Source organism: Salvia hispanica, chromosome 6 (genome assembly GCF_023119035.1).
Source record: "Salvia hispanica cultivar TCC Black 2014 chromosome 6, UniMelb_Shisp_WGS_1.0, whole genome shotgun sequence".
Classification (NCBI taxonomy): domain Eukaryota; kingdom Viridiplantae; phylum Streptophyta; class Magnoliopsida; order Lamiales; family Lamiaceae; genus Salvia; species Salvia hispanica.
Genome location: NC_062970.1, coordinates 1,944,170 through 1,964,084, shown reverse-complemented (window position 1 = coordinate 1,964,084; position 19,915 = coordinate 1,944,170). Strand labels below are relative to the sequence as shown.

Here is a 19,915-nt window from a genome sequence, read left to right as displayed (position 1 = left end):
TATGTTTTCATGATTTATTATTTTTTAAAACAATAGCGTGTTGAAAAAGCGCTTCAATTTTTGTCCATTATAGTTTGGCAGATGGCAATTGTGAAAAATTGTCTCATTACAATATTTATTTTATGTGAAGGGACAATATTTCTCTTTATCGAGCGTACTTAATCCGTGACTTATGCTGAAATGAAATGAATCGGTCATATTGTTATGGAAAACGACAAATAATAGAATTGTTAGAGGAATATGAAATGACTATATGATGAATATATTATTAATGATTATATTTATAGTGAAAAAGTAGTTTATTTATTAGATGTGAAATAAACTGTAAATAGCAAAGTGCACGCAATAACTGCTTTCAAGTTTCAACTTTACCTTTTACAAATATCACTTATATTGAATTAGTTTTTGAAAATGGTATGGTTCAAGTTAGACAATTGTATGTCAATTCATTTTTAGGTAGTAAAATTGATGACGGTAATTAATACTTCATCCACCCATGATTTAAAATGTCCTTTTATTTTTTGGCAAATTTTATATAAATGTGAACGAAAACTATTGTAAAAATTAATCAAACGTGGATTCCACTTTCATGAAGTACTACTTCCTCCGTCTCACTTTATGAGTCTCAATTTTTACTTTTGGGTGTCTCACTTTAGGAGTCCCGGTCAGAATATTCCATAATTGGTAATAGGCCCAACATTTCACTCACTTTTTTCCACCCACATTTTATTATAAAACTCATATATAAAAGTATGACTCACATTCTACTATCTTTTTTCACCAACATTCCTTTATATTTCTTAAAACTCGTGTCGAACTCAACATTCCTTTAATAAGTGTTTTATTGAGTATTGTACTGTATTAGTATTGATTTTAAGAAATTATTTGATTTGTAAAGAAAAATTGTTGAAAAATTAATGAAATATGAATTATATTAGTAGTATGTAATAATTTTATAAAAATTATGAGATGTGTAACCTATCATTTACTAAAAATAGGAAAATGAATGAAACATTTAACGTGAAACGCCTAACCAATCTAGTTAGAAAGTGACGAAAAATAACAGAAACTTTGACATTCCAAAATAGCAGATGAGCGAATATGCGAGTATTAAAAATAAATGGTTGTATGCAACTAAGTTAATAAGATTTTTTTTCTATTCAATAGGTCCCCTGTTTCAAACTGCCATGGTATTATGAATCATTTGTAAAAAAAAATACATGCTCTGGTTATTTCGTTTTTCCAACCTAGTGAAAATTGAAAATAGGAGACGTTTAGAATGATGAACTCTCACGATAAAAATATGCACACAACAATAATTTTATAAATATTCCATATTTATTGAAATACAAAATCCGTGCACTAATTATGTACTACTAGAGTAACCCAGCTAGAGAATAATGATCAGTAATAGAAAATGAAGAACAACATAATTGATAAGATAATTCTTTTTCATTTAATAGGGCAGAAGCTATAATCTTGCGAGTTAAAAATAAAACTATTATTAATTATCTTGAATAAATACAAGATTATGTAGTATAGTATTATCCTCATTCAATTTGTAAAAAGCGTGTCGTCAAAGTGTAATTTTCAATCTTTGACTATTTGTGGAAAAATATAACATGACATAGATTTGATTTGAAAGTGATACTTTAGACTTAAGGGGTAGAGTAATTGATTGGAAAATTATTATGAGAACATACTTGAGTTATGTTTAATTGCTTTCGGTTCTCCCTTTACATTTATATTAAATTATTTATTTGTATTATTTGCTAATGTTCTTTCTCAATCTTTCAAGTCACTTTGTTTATTATATATAGGTCCATTCTAATATGTTGACAAAATTAAATATAATATTTAATGGCGAATTTAAGAATTTTGATTTAGCAATAAGATATTAATAATCCATAATTTTGGAAAAAATTATGTGTATATATATTTGACTAAAGTCAATCATTCACATTACCTTTACAAAATTCACAACTTTTTCAGCAACTCAATAACATAAATGCAGATTTTTATGAGTTGCAATAGTATATAAAACTGAAAAAAATTATCACTACATTACACAATAATAACTGAAGTTTGGTATAGAAAGAAAATTGGAGTGTTGGTGATTATGTTTCTAACTTAAAATAATTAATGATCAGTAGAATAATTCGTAAGATCAATTGATGATCTTTATATTGATTCTCTTTTTATTCAAATATGAATTGTTTCTTTTGTTAATAAAATAAAATTATCTATTTCTATTTATAATAAGTTTATTTCCCTGATTAGAGGATATTCATTTTTCAATGACAATGCTTCAAAATATTTTTCTATTTATTAATTTTGTAAATAAAACTCGTATCGTTCACTATGAATATTATTATTCGTACCAATGTAATATTATTATCCACTCATAGGCCTTATCTAAGAGTACTATGTACTACTCAACAATTTACAATCCCAGCATAAAAGATGAACTACTAACTGTAACTCTAAATGCAAATTAATTAATAAGAACTAACCAGTCGCATTTAATAGAATTTACCATGAATATAATGTGGAGTAGATTAATAAATATCTCCCAACTGTATTTACACACTACTCTATGACTATATGTTAAACCTCCTCATAATATACATAGCTGGAATTTCTTGCAAGTTACTCGTGGTGAATTTAAATCTTAGCTAGAAAATAAATTTCAGTACTAATACATGTTCAAAAAATAAAAAAATTATTTCATGTTTTGTATATATTCTTGTTTTAGATGCGCGAAAGAGCAGCGTCGATAGAATTCATTCGAAACATTGGAGAAAAAGAAATGAATATGTTTTATTGAGAGAGATAAAATAAAAAGTACGAATTGAATGAAGTATACCAACATATTGTAAAATTTGGAAATAAAGTCGTGGGGAAATTATTTTTAGTAAATGTTTAGCTTTTCATACACCCCCTAGCCATTATAAATTTATTAATTACGTATAATAACAATATTAATAATTGAGATTACAAATAGAACAAGTCATAACAATTCTCAATTTTTAAAATGACTCTTTTACAAATTAGTTAAAGACTCCCTTCGTTTCATAGTAGTGGAGTCATTTTAGCAATTTGATACATTTCATAATAGCAGAGTCATTATTTTTTAAACAAAAGTCAATAAATTTCTTTCCACTTACTATCTCTTACTTTATTCTCACTTCATCACTCTATCTTTTTTATTTACTATTTTATTTTTTCTTAATTTAACTCAATTACACAACTTTTCTTAAATATCGTCCCCAAAAAAAAAAGTTTTCTACTACCACATTAAGAAGAGAATATAAAGTATTTGAAAAGAAGAAAATATACAAATATATAAGTTGCTTATTCGCTAATAGTAGAGTGATTAATAGTATATAATAGTTTCAAATTTAAATTTATTAGATAAATCTTTAAATTTATGTTCGTTTAATAATAAAGAAAGATGTAGTATAAATTAACTATAGTTATTTAATTGGATTATTATAGTATAGTCAAAATTTGGGTATCTGACAAACTTCTCAAATTGGAAGAACACATTTCGAGGCAATTTAAAATTCAAAGTGCGACAATATATATCATGGGAATGCAAAAAATAGGTAGGCCGCACGCGCACCGCCTCAAAATAGATATTGGCCAATTTAATACCTCTAATTACATCATTATCTTCTTTAATTTTTTACTACACCATGACTCCAATAAATCTATATTCCAAATTATATCATAATTATATTTCTTTTTAATCATCCAATTTATATTATTTAATAAATTCATTAAATATTATACACATTTAATAATTCATAAGTACGAAAAATGTAGATAAATAATTTTTCCAAACAAAGTGTAAAAATATTTGTACTTTAGTGTCTGAATGCAATGGATTAATAATGTTTTGATCCGTAGTTTTATCCAAAAATGTAAAGTTACCCAACTCACACATTCTCACTTATTTATAATTGCAAGTATATACGGACTAGAAATTAAAATTGAAGGAGTGATTTATGGGCAGACTCAAATGGAGAAATTAAAATTGAAGGAGTGATTTATGGACAGACCCAAATGGAGGTGACTAAGGGCTAAAGTGCTTAATGAATTTATGTTTTAAACATTTTTCTATTAATTTTTTGTAAAAGTTATTGATATTTAATATAAATTATCGTATAATCGCCCTTACAAATAATGACTATTATCTAAAAATATACATTCAAATGAAAGTTAGAAATCTCAGCCCCTATCAATGTAATATTTCTGCGTCCATTTTTGGGAGTGAATATATAGCTTATTATTTTTTATTATAATACTTCTTCCATGTTTTAGTGTGCTCATTTTGCTAGTGAATATGTAAAAACCGTCCCTTTTCATTTTTGAAAAGCACCCGTAATTAAATCCTTATATTTTATTCCAATATTCATATAATAATTTTGTTTTCATTTTTCACTCATCTATATGTATATTTATTAAAATTCGTATAAAAAAAGGGCGAGCACGTACACACTTACAAAGTTACAAGAGGACAAAGGAGCATAATTTTGAGATAGCTTGGTCACTTATTTGAGACTTTAGTCATCTTTTGTTGATTATTTCTTCATGATTAGCTACTAGCACGCTAGGAGATAAAGGTAATTCCTTTTTACATTTAACATCTCAATTTAGGGATAAGTAATTTAACTTTAATTATGTGTTTTGGTGGTTCATAGTTGGAAGTCCATATATAAATTAAATACTCGTGTCACAAAATCAATAATTTTATTTATAGGATTAATTATAAGGTGTCAATGCATAATCACGGATTTATTTACTTTTGAAGGAAAATGAAAAATAATGATTTGTCAAATAATTAAAGAATTATATATAGGAGTTTATACAACAGAAATTCCATTAGCATTCTAGAGGGCAAAAGATGATGCTATATATGATAGTAGTGCCCAAATTATTGCTGAAGAATTAATGTCTTTAATAACGTGCAATTATTTAACATGTGTATATAAGTTATGAACCAAAAGCATTGGTTGCTAAAACTATTTAAGAAAAATACATATAACTGTTAATAAAGAAAGTAGTTGAATTTAATTAATACCCATACTACTCTCTCTGAATAAAAGCCTTTCATCATTTAGATGTCTCCAAATAAACTTTTACTATAGTGATATTTACTCATTTAATTTTGATTATGCTTGTCATTTCTACTCCTAAAGAAAAAGCATTCACCTCGCATTTTCATACATTAAAATTTAATTTAATAGAATAAGTCCCTTTAGCATTAATATCAAATCCCAAAGCTTTTAGAAAGTATACTTGTTTAGACTTATCCTTAAGAATCCAAAATAAATAATTTTGTTGTTTAGACTTTAGACAAACTCAATTATGGAACATTAAGATATTGGTAAACCAAATTATAATCAATTCAAAATACTGAAAGCACATTCCCTTATTGCTCGAGACCTTGATGATTAAATATATTTTATTCAAAACAAACCCTCTAAATTAATGAGGGTAATACTTGTATCATGCCTATAAATTGTAGTAGTAGTACTACAACAAAATAACACTTCGAATTAATTAGTTTACATGCATGTGCATGTACAACCTATGTATAGTGTGTACTATATTTTATTAATTTTTAAACCAATTTACACGTAATCGGCATAAATAATTTCATCCTAATATTTAAAATTTATAATTTTGTCCCCAACATTTTCAAAATTTCCGACCTACTAAGTCTATCTTTCATATACTAGTTACTTTTAAAATTAAAAAATTATGTATTTTAAAAAGTGAAATAAAACCAGTAATTAAGCTGAAAAAAGTTAGAACAAAATTATTGAAAATTAGAGATGAATTTGCTAATTTTAAACGTTGAGATGAATATAATGAAACAACTAAAAACAAGATAGATTCGATATAATTTTTTAAGTCAATAAATTGGTCAAAACTTTGCTAAAAAGGTGATTTTACAGATGTCATGAAGCTTGCGCAAATAGTGGCGGCATCACATTTCCTTCAATCTAAAGAAATGTGGCATAATTTACGCAGCTTCTTTTCTTTGGATTTTATATTACTTCCAACATGTTCAATAATTTTGCTATACGTGCTACAACATATTCATTACTTATTTTAGTAGCATGCATCACTAAATCAACTTCTAATTAACTATAGTTTCAGAGTCTTTGTCTTAGTGGCAAGGAGCTTAGACATCAATGGAGGTGTCGAATTCGAGCCCTCTTGAAATCAGTTATAATTTCCTCATTTCTTAGAAGTTTATATGTAATTTCCTTTTTCATATATAAGTTAATTTTTTATTTTTTTAAATAATAAAAAAAAACTTCTAATTAACTATAGCACTTGATGGATGGATGATAAAGCGTTATTTAGTCGATTTTAGTTAGCAAGATGCTTCATTTCCAATTAATAGGAAGGATGCTTAAGTTATCACAATCAAAGATACTGAAGGATCCAGAATTTCTTGAATTTCTTATTTTAGAGTGTTACGAATAATTACATAACACGCTGGCGTAGGAGCTGTCTACTCCATGTAGCCGTTTAATGGTCGATTGATGACGTTATAATGTAGCAACGCCTTTTCTTCCCTTCTTCTTTGTCTCTCTCGTCATGTGTCTATTTTCTCTTCTTGTTTGGTTTATTCTGCAAAGAAGATTCAACAAGAATACATAATTTTCAGAATGGAGAATGAAGAGCACTTTAATTGATAAGGAACTTTGGATTTTCTTTTTCTATGTTATTACGTGGTTCATATAAAATATTTACGGTTACATTTAGAGAGTGTTGAGTCTGCTTGAAAGATGGAAAATAGTCGTTCATTTCATCGTATAAGTGTGTGGATTTATTTTGCTCTTCTTATTTGATGGAATGATTGAATCATGTCTCGCTATTCTTTTTGGCTTGCGAGTTTTGTTTGGTACAGAGAGAAAATAATAGAATGTGAAATAGGTATATTAATTTATTTATATATATTCATTATTTATTTGGATTTTTTTAAAATTTGCTGATATTGACTTGAATGTATGAATGCTGTACGGTAGTGTTAGCTACTATGAAGAAAATATGTCATAACTCATCGGTGTTATTTGTTTTTTTGTTAGTATAATAAAATCACGCGGTTTGTCACTCTACTAAAATTACTAATTGAGACGTGATTCTTTTGCCATTTGATACAATATATATTAAAAAAATTACTACATTTCTCAATATATTAAAATTACACTAATACCATAATTAACTCTTACTTTATGGGGTATTTTATTCTTTTGTATAAATGCAAATTCTCATCATTATTTTGAGAATTTCCACTCATGCTTCAATTGTTCATAAAATAAGATATAGTATTAATTACTTCCCCCAATTGCAAACTCTGATATTTTGTGAATTTTGCAAGGTCATATAATATCAATTATTCTTAAATACAATAAATGCTACACAATTTTGCAATCGTGGATCCAAATTTATTTTAATGCGTCCATATATTCAAATATTGCTTTAAAAGAGCATTTATGGAAATTCTCATATGAAAATATTAATTGAATTTGGCAGGTAAGTTTCGTCTGTTTTTGTTGACATTCAACAGGGTGTATTTATTTTTTGATATTTATCTTTTTCGGTGTAATCATATAACTTCTTTCGTTTCACATTGTTTTTAAAAATATGGAGTAATTAAAAACTTTGGGTGGATTTTTAAAGCCATGTGATGTATAGCTACTTAAATCACATGGTCCCTCATGATTCCAATAATTGCTTTTTACTAAAATCTATTTAAGCATTTCACATGCACCTTCCAGTAAGATTTTTTCTTATTTTAATTATTATGTGTCCTATGAAAATGTAATTTAGTAGTAAGATATTTTTTGTCCAATTAATAGAATTAAAGTCGAGTGACAATCTCATTCTCGTAGAATTTTTCAGCTGTCACAGGAGATACAATTTTATCTAAATTTTGACCACATGAAAAAATATAAAAACAAATGTTAAAGTTCATTTATGATTTTTAAGATTGATTTATAAAGTCGCTGAACAGATCAAAATTTGACTAAAATTCATAATTTTTCTGACAGTTTGTCAATATTTTTAATATACTATTCCCTCCGTTCCACAGTAATAGAGGCGTTTCGTTTTGAGCTCTCATTTTAAAAAAATAATATTAAATAGTTAAAGTGGAGAGAGAGTAAAGTAAGAAAGAAAATAATGCAGTGAGGAGTCTTATCTACAATATTCTCTCTCTTACTTTACTCTTTCTCCACTTTAACTATTTAATACTCCCTCCGTCTTTCTTTAGGAGTCCCGGTTGAGTTCGACACGGGTTTTAAGAAATACAAGGGAAAGTTGGTGAAAAAAGATAATGGAATGTGAGTTCTACTTTTATATATTAGTTTTATAATAAAATGTGAGTGGGAAAAGGTGAGTGGAATATGAGGCCTATTACCAATTATGGAATATTCCAACCAGGACTCCTAAAGTGGGACACCCAAAAGTAGTAAACCAGGACTCTTAAAGTGAGACGGAGGGAGTATTATTTTTTCAAAATGAGTGCTCACAACGAAATGCCTCTGTTACTGTAGAACGGAGAGAGTATAATATATAGTCCATCCATTTCTTATTAATAGAGTCATTTTTCTATTTTAAGAAGTTTCAAGATAATTGAGTCATTTCTATTTTTGACAAAAAATAACACTCTTATTTTATTCTCTCTGCATTTCTTACTTTATTCACCATTCACTTAACATACTATTCTGAAAATTCATGCTCAAAAAAAGTGTATATTAACAAAGAACGTATCTAGCTATAATATATCTATAATATATAGTAGAAAGGTCGTATCTAGCTATAATATATCTATAATATATAGTTCAATAGATAGTAGAGTGATCAATTCCAAAACAAAATCAATGGATGCATGTTATAAGTATTAATTCATGCCCCAAGTCTAATTAAATACAATGAAATATTAGGAAAAAACCATTATCACCACAAATGGCCATCAAGTCCAAGACCTAAAAAAGTAACGAGATATTTATGAATGCAGCTTTGTTTATTCTCTTATTGAAGGCACTACAACAGTTCAACCATTAAATAATTTGGAAGAAACTAGATTTAGAAAGTTAAGGTGGATTATTGTCTAAAACAAAATCTTGAACCACAACTGACAATTATTAGTGACAATATGGGAGCACCAGCAATGATCATATGGCTCACTTTACTAGACCCACACATTATTTTTGCATATCCAAATACCATATATACATATATTTATCATATAATATAATAGTAAATGATAATAAAATGACATCATGATGATATAATGGTTATTTGGATAAATCAAATTTGTCATGGAAATAATAGTTGAATGAATGGGAGCAGATCTGGCCCAATAGGATTATTTTCAGAGCTAAAATGATATTGAATTTTAGTATATAAAATTTATTTGAGCTGCATGAATCAATGAATCACTATGATGTGCTCCATCAATTATGTTCTACTTGAGGTTTAAGCATATCAATATGCTGACCTACCTGCATTATATGAACTCATTGTGATCTTAGTTAAATAACACTACTCCATGTATAATATATTTGAGTTTTTCTATGTTATTGAGTACTATACAATGTAACAACTTCAATTTGAGTTATAGGATAATATTAAAAAAAAATAGCAAATTAAATACTCATTATCCAAAGTAGACAAATATTCCATTAATTGAAAAGATTGTATAATTATGAATTTATGAAGCGAGGCGATAGATAAGCTTCCTCCGTTTTACTAACCTCCAAATCAAATAAAACATTATAAACTTATACTTGAAAATATGTGACATACTAAAACTTTAGTGGATATAAAATGGGATAAGATAAAATTAATAAACTATATCACACATGCACTTTGTTGCATTAACAATAAGCAAAATGGATAGTTTGTGGAATATCTCCTTACTTTTGGTGGGATACATATCCTTCTTATTTTATTACTCTAAACCAACACAAGTAAAGAGTCTTCATCTAATTGAGGAGAGCAAATGAACAAGAGTTTTACACCCTTGACTGCATTTTCTTTGATGGTAAATTTATCATTGACAAATATCCGAAAAAAAATCTCACCCTCTAAAATCTAAAAATTTACCATTTCTTGTTATCCATTTCGCTTATATGAGGAAATATATTACTAACTCATGAAAGATATTAACTCGTGAGAAATAAGAAAGTATGAAATTCTTTATTATAGATAAGGAAACAAAATAAAGAAGTAATTTAAGGGGTGAGGATTTTCTTTTCCGTTTTATTTCATAATTAATAATAATTATATTGAGGAATAAATAAACAACGACGCTTTGGCCGAGTGGTTAAGGCGTGTGCCTGCTAAGTACATGGGGTTTCCCCGCGAGAGTTCGAATCTCTCAGGCGTCGTTATTTTTTTTATTCTATTCTAAGAGCATCTCCAATGGCGGACTTCCCGTCGCCCTTCGGAGAGGCTTCCGGGAAGTCCGTCGGGGAAGGGCGCCATTGTGGCACGGAGAGGAGGACGTGGACGTCCTGTGAGGACACGGGAAGGGCGGGGGATGTCCGCCATTGTGGCGACGCTCGGAAGTCCGGTATTTTAAAGAACTCTATATATACGGCTCGTTTAAATTTTAATTCCGTAACGTAAATTGAATATTTGTGAATTTGTGAATTTTTTTTAATTGCGGGAAGGGCGATAGGAAGGGCGGATTGTGCAGTGGAAAGTCCTTATGACGTGGCAGGAGGGTGGAAAGCCCTTATGACGTGGCAGGAAGTGTATTTGGAAAGGGCGACGGGAAGGGCGTCGTCCATTGGAGATGCTCTAAACAATGAAGCTATGTTTATTTTTCAATCTAGCTTTTCATAATCAAAATCACACTTTAAAAGAACAAGTGATGGTAGTCTCACATACTCACATACAGAAAATATAATCAATAATGAACAAGTGATGGTTGTCTCACATACAGAAAATATAATCAATAATGGTACTCTACACTCTAGCCATCATAACTCAAACTCTCTACATTTGACATTAATTGATTGTAACATTTGTGGCCATGATAGATCAGACATCTTTGACACCAATTGATTGAAGGAGAAACATAACTGATAACTCAAATATATGAAATGACATCTATTGACTTAAGGAGAAGAGTGACTCAAACATCAGACACCAATAGGAGAAAAATAAGTTGTGTTTCATTCAACTATTTTACCAAACAAATTTTGTATTTGGCATACATCTCCAAACCTATTTAAAATCAAGATTCTTATGAATCTTGAGATTTTAAAACTGGCATTACCGCTAAATTGGCTAGTAGTACTCAATTATGTACCATCAAATTTTCTAGCAGATCACAATATATAAATGTGTAAAATATTTCACAAAATAGAGAGAAACAACAAAAAAAGAAAAGAAACTGTGGTAGATAAATCGTTTTTCGATATCAGCAACAACCAACAAGAGACATATCCACAAATCATTAGCATAGTAAGATGGTGCTGATAATAACTAGGCAGAGCAAAACATGTGTCTAAAGATGTTCTGTTTAGAAAAAGATGTCCAAATGATATATTGTGATGATTCAAGGCTCCCGATTCTTTAATGTTCGCTCCAAGAAGAAACAATAGGAACACTAATTCTCTTGGCCAAACTTGAAGGAGGAAGCCAGTGACCAGTCCAGTCACAAACTCTAGTGACCATACTTCTGAAACTCCCACTCGCTGTTGTCTGTAAGTTATTGTGGACCATAAGATACCATCGTGGCGCAATAATGACATGATTAGGTATAGTGTGCAACGTGGAAAACGACTTACCAAGAGGACAAACTTGGCGAGTCTTAAGCCACCTGCTGATGCAATGGAAGTGGAAAGCATGGTTGCAAACCCCTATAGAAATTGTAGGAGGAACAATATAAAAAAACTGAAAACTGCAAGAAAATAAAATACAAGGAGAGATAGTTACAGTAAATAATTATGATCTGGGACGATGAGTTGTACTGGATGGAATATAGTGAAGGCACCGGTGATCTCATTTTTTAAAGACCAAACATAAACTTCCTTTTCAATTTCCAGTAAAACTTAGAACTGACAATATGAAGTATATTAAATTTCGTTCACAGAATTCATGCTCTCTGCCATGCACAACATTCCAGTCATGAAATGGCCCTACTTAAACAAAGTTAGAATAAACTTAAGAAATACCAAGGGCACTTCTTGAGAGAGAGAGAGAGAACAACTGAATGCGAAGATATTTGGCACCACAGACCAACTAAAAGAAAACATCCTTGAAACTTTTCTAAATAATGAAAAGGGACTGCACATATCATGACACAAACAATAAGCAAAACAGCATAGTAAGGACTAAGGACCAATCTTCCTCATACTACACAGCTTTTTAGGAAGCATAAGATGACACACCACGAAGGATTCAAGGTGGCTCATCCAACTGTTGCTGTAACCAAACAAGGTAAAAACTTCCTATTATAGGAGGCAAGAGTAGTTCGCATTATAAGCTAAATGGGAAATCTAATGGCATCATGGCACTTCTAAAACAGCAGCAGCATCACATTTGATCACTTTTCAATTTAGCAGTCTATAAGGCTACAGTTAACTTTAGGCAATTCTCTATTTGTCAGTATATAATTGCACGAGCTAATTTCAGATTGAACGGGTATATTTGTTCAGAAAGACAAAATGAAACCAACTTAGAGCAAAAGAGAAGCAAGATACCCATTGCTGCCAGAGTTTGAGATTTGAGTGATGTTTTGACAAATTAGTTATTGCTAGTCGGGCATCTTATGGACACGGGTAGCTAATAATGAATTCTCACTAAGTTGTGACGATTGACCTTTTGTATAACTTATGAAAAGAGTATGAAAATCAGAAACTAGCAGACATAGGATTAACATCAATCTTAAGTTCTTAGCATCGAACAGTCATCCAAATTCTTAATTTACTGTCATATAGTTTTCCTTTCTCAATGAGTCGTTTACAGCTCAGGAAAAACTTAGCTCCAATTCATCAGCAACATATATTTATCTTAATAACACAATAATGACTACAGGTCCCAAATGACATAAAATCCAACCTAATAACATAATGCTTATACTTTGGTGGGTAGAGTAGTTGAATGAAAAGTAATTCAATCTTTACTTTTCCAGATTTCAACCGGGTAGATAACCCAATGAGGTGTGATACGATTCATTCATTCCTTTCTTCCTAATGCCTCAGATCATAAAGATGATAGATCTATTACTTTATCCACCTTTACCATTAAACTATCTTATTCTAAACCACAATTTCTCAGAGAAAACAAGAGTACAAAATTGCAACGATTTGAAGTACTCCTATATAGCAACATACCCCAAGCAACCGTGCATTCCTCGCTCGTCGCACTAGCTTGATTAGCCTGGCACTCAATGCCTATCAACAAAAATCACTAAAATTAAACAAAACGGATCGAAATTCGAAAAAAGCGTAAACAAGAGAATAAGAGACATACATAGATCCATGATGTGGTTCCTGCAAATAGCACAATTATCGACCACGATATCTGCAACAGTACGAATTAGGGTTTATCAATCCAAATCACGCGAAAATTTCAGAACGAATTCCTAATCGCATACACTCGTATAAATCAATTCGAATCGGAAAATAGGAGTGGAAATAGAACAAATACCCCAAGCCCAAAGCGAGACGGCGTTCCACTTTTTAATCTCGAATTTCTTCGATTTCTTGCAGGAGTGCGGCGTGGTAGTGGAAGGGCCGGCGCCGGATGAGCCCTCTCCGGCCGGAACCATGTTGACGTCGGTGTCGAGTGTCGACATTTTTGCTAGGGTTAATGGCAGCTGTTTTGCAGAGTATTAATTTGGGGGAAGGCAATGGCAATCGAAATCTTTGTATATCAAAAAGGAATCAAATTTTTCTATTGATTAAACTTTATAATCATAATTAGATGATTTATTAAATAGATTTCATGAAATAGTTCGAATTCTAGATATTCGATTTATGATTATATTTATATTTCGCATTATTCTAATTTGGTAGTACAATTTTTATTTTACAATTTTCCTTTCTACGCCAATAATTTAAGAAATTTTTAACTTTGTCGATAATAAATAGGTAATTTTCATGAAATTAAAATTTGGTGATAAATTTACACCATGTAGTGAATTTTTCGAGAGCTCAATTTTTTCCTAAATTAAAATTTTGCATGGCATGTCAGGTTATATAGTTGAACAAAGCGATCAATATATGAAATGCCACTTTTTTTAATGGATGTAAACGATATCGTTTTGTGTTTTACATTCCGCTGAAAGACTTTCGGCCTTAATCCGTTATTTTATGAGTAATTTACATATTTTGTTCACCTACAATTACGTTCTAATATTTTGATAATGCAAAAACAATTCGAGTAATATGTATGCTAGTGATTTTTCATTGAATTTTGATGGGTATAGTATACCGTATATGCTTATGTATATTACTTCATGAGTATTACTCCTATTTTATAATTAAAAAAAAAAACATATTGAAATTCCACTCACAATGGTATAAGTGTCAACTCAACTTTGTTTTTTCCTTAATAATAGTAGTAATATTATTAATTAAAAATTAGTACGAGTAGTTTATACACACTATTTCACCAACCTCTATACATTCCCAAGTAAATAATCGTTTGGTTTATAGTCAATATCGTCGTAGGGATCTAGAAACGAAATAAAAAATAAATAAAATAGTAGAATGAAATTTCGTACACACTAAGCTTTCTATAGTCCACAATATATAATACATGCTTCTATTGAATATTTTCTATTTTGTACCCATTCTCAAGACTAAGTTGTTGTTAGCCAATAATAAGTCATAAAATTACAAAACTATTCATTTATTATTCTTGTATTATTCTTTTTTTGTTTTGTTTTCTTCGATTGCTACTAAAAAAAAGTCAAAACAATCTCAAATAATTCGAGAAATGTGAAATCGACACCATGTTTTTGCCTATAAAGTCATCAATTATTTCTATGCCATACTTAAAATCTGACCTATTGATATTGTTTATTAATTATCAAATTAAAAATATAGATTTGTTTACGCTTGCTTGTTTGTTTACTTCTCTGCATCGGGTAAGAGCATTAGCAACCGCGACAAAAATAGAGAACTGTACGGCCTCTTCGACCGTATTACAAACTCAATATTCAACAGCGATTGTGAGAACAATTGGTGAGAGATTTAAAGATCAAGCATTTTCTAATAATAGACTAGTCTTTTAGTAAATTATCTATTTCATTTTATTGAGACCTCAATCTTTAACAATAATTATTCGAAATTCTGATCTATTAATCAAAGGGGAACCATCATATAGAATGTTGTCAATTATTTTTGTTAACAAACCAACAATCCAAAAATAACCAATCTTCCCTTTTCATTGCATTAAAAATCACAAAATTCAAATGAATAAAAAAAAATTAATGACAAAACCATGATTACACTTGGCCTAATCACATGTGTAATTCTACACAAACCAGCAGCAATGGCTAAAATTTATGTACAAAAAAGTCTGCATTTTATGATCACACTCTCCTCATCCGGTGGTGGTGCGGCGAGTTCATCTCTGTGAAAGTGAGCGGCGATTTCGGAGACTTCGCCGCCGGTTTCCGATGATTCTCCCGCTTCATCTCCTTGTGTTTTTCCCCGTTGCTCGATATTTCTCTCGAATCGCTATCCGTGGAGACGAAGACGAAGGTTCCGATTTGGTTTCCGTCGCTATCTTGCAACGGCTCCAACACTTCGATCACTTCGCTCATCGTGGGCCGGAGTTTCGGGCGGTGGCTCAGGCACTGGTACGCCAGGGCCGCCGCCTTCTGGGCCCCAGCCTCGGAGTACTGGCCTTCCAGTCTGGGGTCCATCACGCGGCCCAGCTTGCGCGGGCTCTTGAGCAGGGCCCGCGCCCATTCGGCCAGGTTCTGCTCCCTGGAGGGGCGGGTCTTGTCTACTGACTTCCGCCCAGTGAGCAGCTCGAGCAGTACTACTCCAAAGCTGTACACATCGCTCGCAGCTGTCAGGTGACCTGTCATGACGTACTCAGGGGCAGCATACCCCTGAGTGCCCATGACTCGCGTGGAGACGTGCGTGTCGTCTCCTTCTGGGCCGTCTTTGGCGAGCCCAAAGTCCGAGAGCTTGGCTGTATAGTCCTGCAAAACAATGTGGGGCCATTCTATTAAATAATTACTTTGAATAAAAACGGTACGTGTTATGAATAAAAGTGATTGTTCTTACCGAGTCTAGCAAAATGTTGGACGCCTTAAAATCACGGTATATAACGGGCTTTTCGGCTTCGTGGAGGAAAGCAAGCCCTTTGGCTGCTCCAAGAGCTATCTTCATTCTTGTTGGCCATGGAAGTGAAACCGAAAATCCTGTGTAATAGAGGAAAAAAACATTAATCTTATTTTAATTTTCAAATCAATTCAATTAATTACATATGTTCTTCTATTGCACATCAATCATGTAGAAAATTGAAATAATAATTTTATAACGTGTGGAATGATCCACCAACTTATCTCAAATTGTCCAATAAAAAAAACAAGAAGGATTATATACTAAAAGATTAATTAAGACAGGGTAACAACTTATTTAAATCAAATTCTTTGGCAGTTGTCACCTACCAAGAAAAGATTGATCCATTCAACATGACAGTTAGATAAACAAATACATCCTCCAAAACACTTTTTTTTTGTTTCAATCAACTTCAAACTCATCTAATTGACTTTTTCCATCAACTTAATTATATAGTTTTGGTGACATAATTAAATTCAAATTAACTTACTTCTAAATAGCTGGTTTTCAAGACTTCCTCTTGGCATGTATTCGTACACCAAAAGCCTGTGTTCTTCCTCACAACAATATCCAATCAACTTCACCAAATGAGCATGTCTTAATTGACCAAGAAAAATCACCTCTGTCTGCAAATTAATCAAGAAAAAAAACATAATTAAACCAAAAGTCAACCATAAAACATCATGCATAAAATAAATAGTCTGCACTAAATTGGTCTTGTCAGGACAATGAAGTACAATTTAGTTGATAAGATATTTACCAGCCATTCGCGGTGGCCTTGTCCGCCATCCAAATCAAGGAGCTTAACGGCGACGGGCTGGGCCTTGAGGCCCGGCCTAAGCTTGTCATCAACAAAGCCCTTGTGGACGGGCCCGAACCCGCCTTCGCCTAGGAAGTTACTCGACGAGAAATTCTGCGTGATGACCTTGAGCTCCTGCAGCGTAAACACATGAAGATTCGATCCCGCGAGGGAGATCGATAGATCCTCGGAGAGCACGGTGGAGCCGCTGAAATCGGACATCGAGATCCTCGGGAACGAGGTCTGCTTGGCGACCGGCTTCTTCTTGCCCCGGACCGGGGCCTCGGGCTTGAAGCAGCCCGGGAAATAGTCTTGCCATTTCATCTTCCTCTTCACTGCCATTTTGAAAATGAGGAGGAGTTTTGGTTGTGTTTGGGGTTTATATGGGGAAATATTTGAGGGATGAGGTTGAAATTTTCAACAATTGTACAAAGACATGGAGACAAGAAGTGTGCACATATCTCCTTTTATAATGAGACTTAGTAATGTTTTAATTTTATATGGTTAGTTAATGTGTGTGTAAATTAATGTACAGCTATACCATATATGTTCACCTACTGTCCTAACATACGTATCCCATTTGACAATACGTGAGAGGTTGGTAGAATTGAAAAGTTTTACTAGCTTGACTCATTGCCGGTCTACTTTGATTTATGTTTCACTTATGTATGTATACTTTGATTTAATTATGGTAAAATATGAGGTATCACGTGAAGTGACAAAAACTATTACTCCTACCTTTTTCTTGAATTTTGAACATCTTAGGTGATGATTTAGTTATTATATATGTCCACGAAAAATAATTTGGTAGTAGACAAAACGAGTTTTAATGCAAATTTGATAACATAAGGATAAAATACAGATAACGAGATAAAGTAATTGGAATACTGTTAGAGTAGAAGATATGACTCATTTTTATTAGGGAGCGAAATTTACTATAAATCGATAGAGATTAATTTTGATGGACATATCAACATTGAAAAACAATTCTTCTCTGTTTATCCGACCAACTAAATTGTTTTTTATTAAAATTATGGTATTGTTCATAAATGTGTTGTTGTTAAATTCTCTAAATTCTGTCCCACATCGACTTGGTGATGATCCAATCTAATCTATATAAGTGTGGATAACCCTCCCCCTTATGAGGCCTTTTAAGGGATGGGTGGCTCATTTCTAATATGGTATCGAAGCAGGGCCCAAGTCGATGATGGTTTATCTGCTTTATCTCTTCTCTTGCCTACCCACGTGATGGAAGTCCGATGTGTCATTCCGGCGCACACGTGAGGGGGCGTATTAAAATTCTAATATCTTGTCCCACATCGGTTTGGTAACGATCCTAGTTCATCTATATAAGTGTGGATAACCATCCTCCTTATGAGGCATTTTAAGAGGCGAGTAACCCATTTCTAATAGTTGTCACATTATTGTATTAAAAAGCAATACTACTATGTTTATCCGACCAACTAAAAGTGTACTATATAAACTTTTATTATACAAAAGATATTAGTTAATTTCAATAAATCCTAATATTGCATTACATATAAAACACAATGTTTTTATTTTATTATTTAATTCGGTAAAGCCGCAAATAGTATAAAATGGAAGGAGTTATATTACGCGTGGGTTAAAAAATGAAAATAAAAACATACAACTACTAATATAATCAGCAAAACAAATACGTGTAATTATGTAAATTGGTTGAATGGAAAATGACCATTGTGCCCTCCGTTTGACTTTCTTTGTGGGGACGACCTGGATCTGCCGATTGCCGTTTTTTAATTTTTCTATTTTGAAAATATTTGTTCATTTATTTGAATATTATTCAAATTCTAGTTGGATAATTTGAAATATTCTTTTCTTGGGCATGTAGATTACGTGGACTTTTTTTTTTCGTTTTTTCCCTCACGCGGGATTGTTGATCTTTCATAAACAGTTAGAATGCTACCACCATTTAATTAATTGTTTTATATAGGAATATTGTAGATGGAGAATTTGCTAAAAAAGTCATGAAATTTGATTATATTTTGGTTGTCCTTGTGAGTTTAAAATTAATTGGTAAAACTAAGAAGTTTGATCATGTGACGAAAAAATCTAGTTACATACGTGTAATATATTGTCGATGTTTTTAAACCAAAAAAGACGACGTTATCGGTATGAACAACTGACATCGTTTAACTCACCGGTGATGGTGTATACATGTGATTTACCAATGTCATATCACATACAATGTTACAAATATTTTCGTTGTGGAATGTAGAAATGAGTCACTCATCACCTAGTTATGCAATGATATGCAAAATAGACATGATCACTAGAATCATTGCCAAGTAATTGAGGGACAAATGAAAGGTTTTTTAATTGATAAAGACCATAATTTGACTATATTTAGTTTTGAACAATTTGCTCAATGTTGGATTACAAATTTGTTTTTCCTAAAATAATTGTCAATTTTTAATAAATTATACACGCTGATTAATGATTTGGTCAGAGAGGGAAGGTAAGGTCAATATGAGGAAGAATCGTTCACAAGAATTCATAAGATAAAATGGGGGTAGGTTTTCTTGCAACTCGTTAATGTTCTAGAAGTTTGATCATCATTTAATGTAGTACTACTAGTACTATTTTTAATTATGAATGAAAAAAAAAGTACGAACCAAGACTAATGCACACCACAAAATTTCAGATTTTTCAATGGATATATTTGGCGCTACACTCGCAAAATTATTTAATTTACGGCAAACTATCCCACATTTAATTAATTAAAAAGTTA

General features: G+C 31.4%; 2 protein-coding genes and 1 non-coding gene across 3 annotated transcripts; 1 reads left to right on the top strand and 2 right to left on the bottom strand.

Annotated features, from left to right (window-relative positions):
• Positions 1–10,336: 10,336 nt before the first annotated feature.
• On the top strand, positions 10,337–10,418 carry TRNAS-GCU. Its single transcript has one exon. It is a non-coding gene; the product is annotated as a tRNA-Ser (tRNA).
• A 1,019-nt stretch (positions 10,419–11,437) lies between these two features.
• On the bottom strand, positions 11,438–13,924 carry LOC125192207 (RING-box protein 1a-like). The gene is made up of 5 exons (XM_048089722.1): positions 13,693–13,924; positions 13,516–13,566; positions 13,377–13,436; positions 11,829–11,900; positions 11,438–11,742 (listed from the first exon to the last, which is right to left on the bottom strand). The coding sequence occupies exons 1-5, from the start codon at positions 13,838–13,840 to the stop codon at positions 11,705–11,707; spliced, it is 369 nt and encodes a 122-aa protein (XP_047945679.1). The 5' UTR covers positions 13,841–13,924; the 3' UTR covers positions 11,438–11,704.
• Positions 13,925–15,418: 1,494 nt separating this feature from the next.
• On the bottom strand, positions 15,419–17,573 carry LOC125191774 (serine/threonine-protein kinase RIPK-like). The gene is made up of 4 exons (XM_048089185.1): positions 17,107–17,573; positions 16,837–16,972; positions 16,290–16,426; positions 15,419–16,204 (listed from the first exon to the last, which is right to left on the bottom strand). The coding sequence occupies exons 1-4, from the start codon at positions 17,485–17,487 to the stop codon at positions 15,584–15,586; spliced, it is 1,275 nt and encodes a 424-aa protein (XP_047945142.1). The 5' UTR covers positions 17,488–17,573; the 3' UTR covers positions 15,419–15,583.
• Positions 17,574–19,915: the final 2,342 nt, after the last annotated feature.

Bases quoted from the DNA above. Each gene is read 5' to 3' on its own strand.
- LOC125192207 (XM_048089722.1), bottom strand. From the start codon at position 13,840: ATGTCGACACTCGACACCGACGTCAACATGGTTCCGGCCGGAGAGGGC. The intron at 13,437-13,515 runs GTATGTCTCTTA...TTTTGTTGATAG, and splicing joins GAACCACATCATGGATCTAT to GCATTGAGTGCCAGGCTAAT. The intron at 11,743-11,828 runs GTAAGTCGTTTT...AATAACTTACAG, and splicing joins TCGCCAAGTTTGTCCTCTTG to ACAACAGCGAGTGGGAGTTT.
- LOC125191774 (XM_048089185.1), bottom strand. From the start codon at position 17,487: ATGGCAGTGAAGAGGAAGATGAAATGGCAAGACTATTTCCCGGGCTGC. The intron at 16,427-16,836 runs GTAAGTTAATTT...TCTATTACACAG, and splicing joins TGAAAACCAGCTATTTAGAA to GATTTTCGGTTTCACTTCCA. The intron at 16,205-16,289 runs GTAAGAACAATC...ATTGTTTTGCAG, and splicing joins CCAACATTTTGCTAGACTCG to GACTATACAGCCAAGCTCTC.